The following is a 12,396-nucleotide window of genomic DNA, read 5'->3' as shown; positions in this document are numbered from 1 at the left end:
AATACGTGGGAGGGTTGCACGACATGCCTTCGTGCGACGTGCACAGATGCAGGTAGTGTCACAGATGCAGGTAGTGTCATAGGTGACGAATGGATCTGTCGTTCTAACACGTGTACCTGATACATCTGTTCCAGTAGAGGTACTTGGTACATCCGTTCCAGAAGAGGGGCCTTTCACATCTACTACTTTATCCCGGAGGCCTCAGGATGATGGTGAGGGTTCCTTATAGACGCTCTCCGCCCGCAGACATCGCCGAGACACTTCTTTTACTCCTGTGCCACCTTCGACTGATGTTGGATCTTCCGTGCCACCTCTTAATGGCATTGACCCATTGCATGAGGAGGCTGGTGCGGCTAATGTAACATCCCAAATTTTATTAGTTATCTATTTAATTATTTTATTTGGTGTTTTATTAATTATTTATTTGTTTAATTGTTATGTGATATAATAATTATTTGATTATGTGTATATTTGTGCTATTTGGGTTAATAATGGGATATAACTAGTTGGGCCTAAATGATAGAAATAGAATACTAAGTGAGTTTGTGGGTTAACCCCAATTTGAGAGAACACTAATTGATAGGGTTTTAGAGTAGTAAGAGATTATACTATCATTGTGAGAAAAGAAAATAAAGGATAGCTCAAGAGAAAGAGTAGGAATTTGGGGAATCTAGAAGAAGAGGGACTTTAATATAGTCTCTTAGTCAAAAATATTTTTCTGTTTTCATAGATGCATCGTCAGAAGCACTTTTTTTTATTTTAAATTTCTTTTGTTTCGTACATACATCTACTGAAGTATTTGATCTTATATTCGCGTCAGATTCTTCTCCTCTCTCATTCTTCACTTTTCTTCTTCTTCACACTCTTAAACTCTCTCAACCTCAAAAACCAAAATTCACCAAAGTTGTTTTTCTCTCAAGTTCGGTGGTAAACGTGTGCATCAACGATCAACACATTCCAACAATTTCAAAACTCAAGTTAATCGGTAAGTTTTCGAGTATTTCACTAATAGAGTTTGAATACACTTTTAGATGTTGAAATTATTAGTTAGTTTTAGAAACATAGTTTAGAAACAATGTAGATATTTTTTATGTGTAAAACAGACGATCAAGCCACCAAAATGGGGTTTTATAGTGGCTGGAATAGTAACAAACGCCATTGTTGCGTCCTTGAAGTTTCGCAACCTTCCGTAGGTGCATCTACAGAACAAATGAAACGTTAGGTTGTTTCGCAGATGCACCTACGGAACAATCCCAGTTTTTTGAAATGTTGGGTGCTTCCGTAACTACATCTACGGGAGATTTCCTTATTTGCATCTACGGAGGTAAATTTGATTTTTCTTTTCTTTTTATAACTAAATTGTATATAACTTGATTTTATTTGTAATGCAATGCAGGCATTATGGCTGACCAGTCAAACAGACTAATACGTGGGAGGGTTGCACGACATGCCTTCTTGCGACGTGCACAGATGCAGGTAGTGTCACAGATGCAGGTAGTATCACAGGTGACGAATGGATCTGCCGTTCTAACACGTGTACTTGATACATCTGTTCCAGTAGAGGTACCTGGTACATCCGTTCCAGCAGAGGGGCCTTTCACATCTACTACTTTATCCCGAAGGCCTCGGGATGATGGTGAGGGTTCCTCATAGACGCCCTCCGCCCGCAGACGTCGCCGAGACACTTCTTTTACTCTTGTGCCACCTTCGACTGATGCTGGATCTTTCGTGCCACCTCTTGATGGTATTGACCCATTGCATGAGGAGGCTGATGCGGTTGATGTAACATCCCAAATTTTATTAGTTGTCTATTTAATTATTTTATTTGTTGTTTTATTAATTATTTATTTGTTTAATTGTTATGTGATATAATAATTATTTGATTATGTGTATATTTGTGCTATTTGGGTTAATAATGTGATATAATTAGTTGGGCCTAAATGATAAAAATAGAATACTAAGTGAGTTTGTGGGTTAACCCCAATGTGAGAGAACACTAATTGATAGGGTTTTAGAGTAGTAAGAGATTATACTATCATTGTGAGAAAAGAAAAGAAAGGATAGCTCAAGAGAAAGAGTAGGAATTTGGGGAATCTAGAAGAATAGGGACTTTAGTATAAGGTAAAGTGGAGAATCTTCATTATCTTGAATATATATGTATACAATGGGTAGTAGCGTGATAGGATATTCATCTCTCTATTTCATAGATTTTACATGTTAGGGTTTATATTGAATCCATGAGATTTTGTGAATTAATCATGTTTAATGATGTTTATATGTTAACTCATGGTTACAAACATGATTAGTAACCTTATATGTGTGTTAAATTGTTGTTTGGATGAGTTTTAATTGGTTGAAATTGCATTTGGGTTGGTATTGAAGGTGCTGAAAATGCACATATTTTTCTGCTTCTAGTGTGCTCCGCCGAGCAAAGGAATTGTGCCCTCGGGCGAGACAGCGGGGCTAGAGGGGGTTTTTCGTGACCAAATTTCTACCTTGAAGCGTCAGGCAAGTCATTCGTTCCGTCGGGCTAAAGTGTCTTGTTTTGCTAATTTTCTAAAGAGCATAACTTTCGATACGTAACTCCATTTTATGTGTCGTTTGAAGCATTAAAAAGCTAATGTGATTATTTATATGATAGGATTCGAATGGTTAGAAAGGGCTAAATATAGAATAAAAACATAGGGTTGCAAGTGTAAAACCTATTAGATAAGCTCTGGAATTCACCTGAAAGAAGAAAAAAAACTCTTGAATTTTATGGTGATCAAAGATAATCCTTACAATCATTCGTGTTTGAATACATGAAAAAGAAACTCTAATAAATTTTCAATCTAAAATAGAAATAAAACAGGAAAAATAAAATCTTAATGGCTTTAATTCAAATTTAAATGGCTTAGAAAGCCTTCCTACATAATTTTCTTTGAATCACGATTTTTCTAAAATTTAGCTTCATTGTGTATTTGGTTAAAAAAATTTAAATAGTTTAACTACCAAGCTTTAGCATACATATGTAATAACAATTGCAAATTTTTATTTAAAAAGTAATATTATTTATAAAAATACGGTGTAATGTAGATTTTCAAGCATTTTCTATGGCAATCTGACTTGTGCAAGGTACAATACCAATTATAAATTTTAATTGCATGGCACATTACATAACTTTTATTTGGGATGATGAAACCAACTAATTGCATTCAATTATTTCATTGTATAGTACAAAATTATTAATCTATGTTATAATTAAATACATTTTACGGTATACAATAATTGTGCAAGACACGGAGATTGTATTAGATCCAAACCCCTTTGATTTTATAATTCATCTTTAAATTTTTACAAAAATTTATAAACTTCTACTTCAGAGTATCTAACAGTAATTTATAATCAATTCAATAGACACTATCTTGTGGTTGAAATATATTAACAACAGCGAATATAAATTTTTATATATTATTTTAAATTTACTTATAGTAAGACACCGATAAGTCATATTTTTTAATTTTGTCATTGTTGTATATTATATTATTTTTAAAGCGTAAATTTATCTCGTATATTGGACATAGTCCTACACTAGTCTGAAACAAATAAATCATTTAATTTTTTGTTTTTATATTAAATTTGCTCTTCTAATTCTAAAAGTAAAAAACTTCCTTATTAAGATAATTAATTGGTGCAAAAAAATCGGGATGCCTTGAGTTACCGGTAAAAACACCTAAATAGGTGGAGAGTGAAATGTGAAGAAACTCATTGGAGAAAAATGAAAATGATTAAGGAACATTGTGATCCATAATAGAAATTGGATGAACAAACAAAATAGAAAACAATCAAATCTCCTTAATACACACATGGATGATCAAATTAATTAATGGAGAAATTGTGGAGCTTTTCCTCAAGATCCAATAGTAATATTGTTGGAACCGATAAGCTAGAATGGGAAGAAGAAGAAGAAGAAGAGAACAATCTACTTGAGCAGTTAGATGATAAAATCCATCTTTCACAAGTTTTAGAAGATGTGGATTATTTTCTCAATAGCGTAACAACTCCTAATTCTAGTTCTACAGATGAAGTTCCCAATTGTGTTGTCTTATTGCATAAATTATTGGAGTCTATGATAGATAAGTATAATAAACCATCAAGAGGAACAAGAATTAAATTTGGGCGAGATCCAGAGATTTATAAGTCTTTTTTAGATGCGGTGGAACGCATCTTCAAGCTCTCTATCACCTCGAGTTTGGGTGACCTCTATTTAGATAGAACAAGCTCTATCCTAGAAAAAGCCATGTTTATTTTAGAGAATGACATTTGTGCTCTGCTACAACGCCCCAAATCCAAAATATACCGATCAACACCAACACCAACAACTAAGAAATCTGCTTCCTTTGGTTCCCTTCAACTACATTTTCAACTTCAAGATGAGAGGGATTCCCTAAGGCTTAACAATCAAGATGATGATGATGACGACGACGATGGTGACTTATTGCCAAATTTCTCTTTACAAGAACTTTCCATTATGAATAATATTACCACTTCCATGATTGCTGCAGGATATCATTTAGAGTGTTGCATGGCCATTACCGCTTTCAGGAGAAATTCTTTCAAAAATGTGTTGCGAAAATTAGGATACACATTTCTAAGGATGGATGAGGTTTATAAAATGCAATGGGACTTATTGGAAGGAGAAATTGTGACATGGAACAAAGTGTTTCGGCATTGCACCAATGTACTCTTCAAAGCCGAACGAAAGTTATACGATTCAATATTCTCAAACCAACCCTCTTTATCTCGGACCATGTTTGGTGATCTTGTTCGACTTGTCATCATCCATTTTTTGAATTTTGCTCAAGCAGTGGTTTTAACCAAGCCATCACCAGAGAAATTATTCAAATTCCTAGACATGTATGAGACCTTGAGAGATGAATTAGATCCTATCATTGTACTCATGAATGATGATGGTTTAGAGCGATGTGCTAAGGATTTGACACACGAGGCATCTGAAACAAAACATGGGATCATAAAGGTTGTTGTGGAAATGTTCTATGATTTGGAAAACTCCATTAAGGGTGATAATCATAGGATTCCCGTCCCATATGGTGCCATTCATCCATTGACTCGTTATGTCATGAATTATCTTAAATATGCATGTGAATACAAAGTGACGTTGGAGCAGGTATTTTTCCAATATTCTACGGATCAATTTATTTCTACTACTGATCATTATCATTATGTTGATGATCATAATAAGGGTACATCCACGACCTCAAAAAATATTCCAGAATTGGACAAGACACTGGAGAAATCACCTTTTGTGGTTCAACTAATGAGAATAATGGACCTTTTAGATGAAAATACTGAAAACAAGTCCAAATTATATAAGGATATGGCTTTGCGTTGTGTATTTCTAATGAACAATGGGAGATACATAGTGCAAAAGATCAAAGGGTGTGCTGATCTTCACGAGTCCATGGTAGATGATTGGTGTAGGAGAAAGCAAACAAGTTTGAAGATGCACCATAAGAGTTATCAAAGAGAGACTTGGAGTAACGTGTTGCAATGCCTCAAGTTGGATGGGCTTCACCAACAAGGAAACAAGGTGTCTAAGCAGGTTTTGAGAGATAAGTTTAAGTGCTTTAATTCTTTGTTTGAAGAGATACACAAGACACAAAGCAGTTGGATGGTGAGTGATGAACAACTTCAATCCGAATTGAGGGTTTCAATATCTGCTTTGGTTATACCCGCATATCGCTCCTTTATGGGAAGATTTAAACATTATTTAGAATCTGGTAGACATGTTGATAAGTACATTAAATATCATCCTGACGACATAGAAATTTTGATTGATGATTTTTTTGTAGGAAATGCCACATCCATGCCTCGAAGGAAGATATGAATCACATAATTTTTTATGAGAATATGTCATCACACTTTATATAAGCCAAATATTTAACATTCGTCACATTGCAGTTTTTTCCTATTCTCTCATTTTCCGTCTTCGCTACACATCCATTTTTTTCACTAAGCACACCATATAAGACACAGGAAAAATAAACAATTAGTTAAAATATAATATAGTTTTTTAAACCTAAATTATAACTAAGATTTAATCAAGATTTTTCCACAATAAATTTCAATCTGTGGTTGTGAAAAAAAATTAAGATTAGACTTGAATGTTATCCATATGAAAAAGTATAAAAAGGATTGTATTCGAAGTTGAGGACTTTTGTGGCTGTGCATAAGTGTTAGTAAAAAACGAACAATTAAGGTTACGAATTAGAGGCATGTGTAGAGTATAAATTGAAGACTTAATATGTATCTCAAATATGAGTTTTTGTTTTATACATCAATAACAAATAGTATCACATACATATTTTGTATAGTAAATTACAATTAGTGTTTTTGTTATATCTTACACATTTTTATGATATTCAAGAGACGTGTTTATATATATATATATATATATATATATATATATATATATATATATATATATATATATATATATATATAAGTCATGATTTATAAAAATTAAGCATGGAAATTGGAATTTGAACTCCTAAAATATATGTCCAGTTTAGCATAAAAAATATAAAATATGTGCATACTGGCATGTTTGCGATGTTAGTTTCTAAGAATGTTATCAAAACTAAATTAAATACTAGTTACACTTGCTTATATTAAAGGGAAAAACTAACGTGTGCCTCAAGGGCACAAGATAATGAAATATTTATAGAAATATTTTCTTGGAACGCGTGCATTCAATGTATCGAAACTTTAAATATGACTTTATTGTATTTTATTACATTTAACTTTTTCTAATTATAGTATGCTTAACATGTGCCCTTAGGGCACATGTTAACATGACCCTATATAAAATATTGAATTTTATTTTGTATATAAACATGTATCTAAATATGTCATTCACAAACACATAAACCAATATTTTGAGGCAATTTCCAAATGCAACAAAGTAGCCATAAATATTGTCTCATTTATTTATGGGTTAAATAAGTTTTTAGTCTCTATAAATATTGCACTTTTCACTTTTAATCCTTACAAAAAAATTCGTCGAATTTTGGTCCCTCCTGCTAGATTGCTCTAACAGAGGCTTATGTGACATGCCACATGTTTCGCCATGTTAGGCAAAACAAAATTAAAGAAAAAGAGGCAGATTGCGGGGGTTTTAAACCCCCTTTAAATAACTGAAAAATAGCATATATCTAAAAAATAACCATGCATGTGCAGAAACTTTATGATTTGGGAGCTTGTAAGGTTCTCGTAACGGGTACGGGACCAATAGGCTGTGTGCCAGCTGAGTTAGCCTTGAGAAGCAGAAATGGCGACTGTGACGTGGAGCTCGAGCGAGCCGCGACTTTGTACAATCCACAGCTTGTTAAAATGATTAAAGGACTCAACAAAGAGATTAGTTTTGATGCTTTCATTGCTGCTAATGCACATCAAATGCACATGGGTTTTATTACCAACCCTCAAGCTTATGGTATGTGAAGTAAACATAGTTTATTTTTTCCAGTAGTTATTAAATTTTTATTGAACTTGACATTGAAAGTTGGATTATCAACAGGTTTTGTTGCATCAAAGATAGCATGTTGTGGACAAGGGCGATACAATGGGATTGGACTTTGTACACCACTTTCGAACTTGTGTCCGAATAGAGATATTTATGCGTTTTGGGATCCTTTTCATCCATATGAGAAAGCTAGCAGACTCATAGTTCAATAGATCTTAACTGGTTCCAATGAGTATATGCATCTCATGAATCTTAGTACTGTCTTGGCCATGGATTAGTTCTGTATGGTTTGATTCATACATTGATTACACTGTTTGATGAATCTAGATATCTTATAGTTTAAGTCCATAGTTTCTAGACTGTGTCTTATAAATTTCAATTACTAATGTTGCAGTAATAAAATGTTGCAGTATTCTTTTTGTTGCTATGTTGTAAGGTTCCTTTGGTGTTTGGAAATAATGGAGAAATTAATTGTGATTCTGTAGCTTTTTTATCCTCTTAATTTAATAATATTGCGATTTTTCAAATTAGTGCATGAGGAAATATTATTGTGTGGGGGTAATGGTGGATAGTCCATGTGCATGTGCATGCGAATTTTCTTTAGTTAGGTTTACATACCGTTGTAATAATGGATCTTTAACTCGAGCCCTCCTCTTGAACTGAGACACCACTAGCTGGGAGTCTATTTGTATTTGAAATATCAATAGCATATATATTTACAATTTTCTTTAAGTGTTGAGGAATAGAACCATCAAATTTATTTGAAGAAAGATCTAAGTGAGTTAAATTTGACAGCTTTACTATAGATAGGGAATAGATCCATGGAGTAAGTTTGAACCAATATTAAGGTACTTAAGATTTTCAAGTTGCCCTAACCAACCTGGAAGGTGATCGTTGATATCATTATTACTGAAATCCAGTTCTTCTAAATCATATCTAATGCATCCTAATAATTTATAGTGTTCCATTATTTCCCCTTGAAGCTTATTTTTCCATAAGTCTAATTCTTTCAGGGGACACATGTTTGTTATGATAGAAGATAAAAAACATTCGGTATGAGTGTTATAATGGAATTGAAATTAAATTATTTTTCAAAAAGGAAAAAGGACTCAATGGAAGTAAAGTTCCAAAAATTCCAGGGAATTAGACCACCAAGTTCACTGGTTGAAAGCTTTATTGTGAGATTTTTTTTTGTGAGAAATTATTATTTTTTCAGTTATTTAAAGGGGTTTAAAACCCCCATAATCTGCCTCTTTTTCTTTAGTTATACCTTTGTCTGACGTGGTGAGACATGTGGCATGCCACATAAGCTTCCGTTAGAACAATCTAACGGGAGGGACTAAAATTTATGACAGAAAATTTTGTGAGGATCAAAATTCCACGAAATTTTTTGTAAGGACTAAAAGTGAAAAATGTCATATTTATAGGGACTAAAAACTTATTTAACCCTTTTTTTTATTAGACATATAGATGACATTTAATATGGACAATGAGAAAACTTGTTCATCATAAAAAAAAATTAACTTTAAACTTGCCTTAAAGAGTTATACTAGTACAAATTTATCTTAATTTGTTTGCAATCTAAGTAAATGTAACGTTTAAGGTAGAAAAACATAAAAGTTTTTTACCATATTACTTTTAATTGTCGGTGTTGACCCGCTAAATTATTTATTTATTTATACGAAAATGCTAAACAGTTTCTTCAGGGCAATAATTAAGACTTTAAAATAATAAATTTATCTCAGTAATCTGCGTATTTAATGTCTTAAAAATTGAAATATTAAATTTTCTATAAAATATTTTTTTTTTTGGAATGCTTAACCATTGTCATGAGGGCATTGGTTAGCAAGACCCTTATTTATAATAAAAAACGATAAGAAACCTATAGGGTTTGATGGTGGCCACCTCCCACCTCCATGGTGGTTTTCTCCTTCCACTTTTATGATGGTTATTTTCCCTATGAAGGGTAGTATCTCTTTCATTCAACTTCACTCTCTTGCTTCTACCAAAACTAATTCACTCATCGGAGACCCTCTTCGTCCACCATGAACCACTACTAAGCCGCCTTTCTCTCTACCGATGCGACCTCCACCGGAGCCACCGCCGCCGGAGCCACCGCCACTAAGAAATGAAAATCTTGTTAATGTTGTTTTAAGAATCTCAAACTCAACAATGGTGGGTGTTTCTCTCTTCACCGGATCTGCTCTAAAACATTTGATGTTGACAACTTTTCGCCCTCCCCCAAAGCCGCCATGGATCTTTTACAGGTTGCAATCTATAACTCTATCAAATCTATCTTTTTCTGTTTTAGTGTGGGCTATTGTTTGTTTTTGTGTTTTGGGATATAAGTATGCACTCCAAGTGTTTGATAAAAAAGCTCCAAGGAGTTTTGTGTCTTGGAACAACATTATCTCCGGTCCCCAATTAACCTTTGAACATTCAATAAAAGTGGGCAATCTCGAGACCAAAGTTAGTCGAAATGTGCAAACACAAGTCCAAGAAATCATCCGTAATTGGATTTGAAAAAAGACAAGGAGTTTTTCATTTATATATTGTCACCATTGGTGTTCTTAAGAAAGTGGATGGATGGATGATATGTGATTGTTTCTGGATAGTTTGTGTTCTCTTAGCTTGTTATCAAACTATGTTTATTATATTTTATGTCTATGTAATTGTTACTTAATCCTTGTAATGTCTACTGGTTTTTCATATGGATAGGGTATGTCCTATATCATATGTCTCTTAATCCTTGTAATGTTTACTGGTTTTGCATCTAATGAAATGATGTTTACTATAAAAAAAAGTTTAGACCGAACTAAAACAATAAATGCCCCGAAATCTTAGCCTAGAATCGAACCAAGGACATTATACTTGCATGACAATATGTAGTATCACTGAGCCAATTCATCATTGATAATTTAATTTACATCAAATTTCATTATCAAGACCCGCTTCAGGAATTAAAGCATGTTAAGAATAATGCATATCAAATACGTAATGTCACATAGTATTTTCTCAATCAAACCTGCAATTAAAAACAAAACTCAGAAAAGTAAAAACTTACACCATTTACCATCATCGTGAACATATCCCCTTCTCCATCACATAACCTTTATCAATTTCAACAAACATTTTTCAATTTCCATCATAATTCAAAATACACAAATACTGTTCAGATTACCCAAACCTCCAACCTTCACCAATCTCACATGAATCACAGCAAAACAAACTTCCTATACACTATGCACATTCACTTGAATCCATAAACCAAATACAAACCAAAACCTTGAACCAAACTTTACAAACAACATCCATGACCTCACTTTCAAAACCATATCCAACACTCATCACCTGCAATTCAATCACAAACCAAACAATAATAACCCAAAAAATATGAAAAAAGAAATAGAGGAAGAAAATCGATAACATAAGAGAAATCCAAAATAAATGAAATTTAAAGCTCTATCGTGGAAATCGCAAACGCCACTATGAGGAAGTTTTCCTGCCGCCCATCGGTCCACTCCTACGAGCACCAAAATGCGACCATGTCGCAGCCATAAACCACCGTCACCATCACGCAAATCCTCTCTCTAGGACGAGCCTCCCCAGAGATGCACCAATCCCTCGTATTGCTATGCTAGGCTGCCGCTTCAACTCCTCCGTCGCCACCGTTGTTGGTTTCGCGAGTCATTATGTTTTCAAGCTTTAGTATTGTTTGTGCTTTTGAATCTTGAATGGATTTGTTATTTTGTGAACTAGAGTTTGCATTTGGGGATTTTGGATGTGTAATTTTATTGAAAATGCAAGAAGCATGAACTAGAGCTTGCATTTGGGGATTTTGATGACCTATATGCCACGTCAGCATCAACGAAGAATAAGGTAATGAAAAGGACAATCCACCTCAGTTGACACATCATTTCCTCTAATTCCGTTTGACAGTATTTGACAGAAAGGACGAATTTGATGCATAGAAAAAATCATAAAAATATATAGTATTATTTGTCTATTTATATTTGTATTTCTTTCAGAAAAATATGTATACGTTCATTTTGCGCATTGTGTTCGATTTTACGATTTAATACTATTTTCTGTTTATTTTACTAATCATTTTTAAATTTTAAATTTTAATTTTTAATTCAATTTAGATTAAGTTGAATTTTAAAGTAAAATTAACAAATCATCTTTTTCTTTTATCATATTATTTTGTTATTGTTTTTATTATTTTTTATTTTATGGTTAATAGGTGAAAATAGAAAGGAGTTATTTGGTCCAATTCATTTTCAAGACGCATTAAAATTGTGGCACTTGCAATACAGGTGTCAAGAGTGACGTCACACCACTAACACAATATAAAGAGAGATGTTATGACATCATCTCCTAACAAAAAACAATTGCTAAAATAGGAGATTGTGCAGAAGGTAAGTTGCAGAAAAATAAACAACACAATCCATTGTTAACCCAGTTCGGTGCAACACCACCTACTCTGAGGGCTACCAAGCCAAAAAGGAAATTCATTATGACAATATTAGTTAAAAGCCTAAACAATCCCAATTTACGACTTCTCACCTATTCACTACCTTGTGTAACTTCTACTTAGAAACCTATAGATATGAGATCCTCCTCACACTTCCTACCAATTATCTCAGTGATAAAAACTATCACAAACTAGTGATAATAATAAAAGATTATACTTCCAATAAATAATACTTAATTTTTCTTAAAAGTTTCGACTAAGAATAATACTCTACTCTTTGCTTAAAAGCTCATGAGTGAGAACAATGAACAATACTCAACTCTTTGCTTAAAAGCTCATGAGTGAGAATAATGAACAATACTCAACTCCGTGCTTAAAAGCTCATGAGTGAGAACAATCA

The 12,396-nt window shown here is 33.3% G+C and overlaps 1 protein-coding gene and 1 pseudogene across 1 annotated transcript; both read left to right on the top strand.

Annotated features, from left to right (window-relative positions):
- The first annotated feature begins 3,768 nt into the window (after positions 1 to 3,768).
- LOC131645793 (exocyst complex component EXO70C1-like) lies at positions 3,769 to 6,012 on the top strand. Its single transcript, XM_058915999.1, has one exon. It carries the CDS (start codon positions 3,866 to 3,868, stop codon positions 5,885 to 5,887), a length of 2,022 nt encoding a protein of 673 aa, XP_058771982.1. The 5' UTR covers positions 3,769 to 3,865; the 3' UTR covers positions 5,888 to 6,012.
- A 1,232-nt stretch (positions 6,013 to 7,244) lies between these two features.
- LOC131645792 (GDSL esterase/lipase At5g33370-like) lies at positions 7,245 to 7,800 on the top strand (annotated as a pseudogene).
- Positions 7,801 to 12,396: the final 4,596 nt, after the last annotated feature.

The sequence above is a fragment of the Vicia villosa genome, linkage group LG2 (genome assembly GCF_029867415.1).
Source record: "Vicia villosa cultivar HV-30 ecotype Madison, WI linkage group LG2, Vvil1.0, whole genome shotgun sequence".
NCBI lineage: Eukaryota > Viridiplantae > Streptophyta > Magnoliopsida > Fabales > Fabaceae > Vicia > Vicia villosa.
Note: the sequence above shows the minus strand (reverse complement) of the source record. Positions and strands in the feature narration are given on the sequence as shown.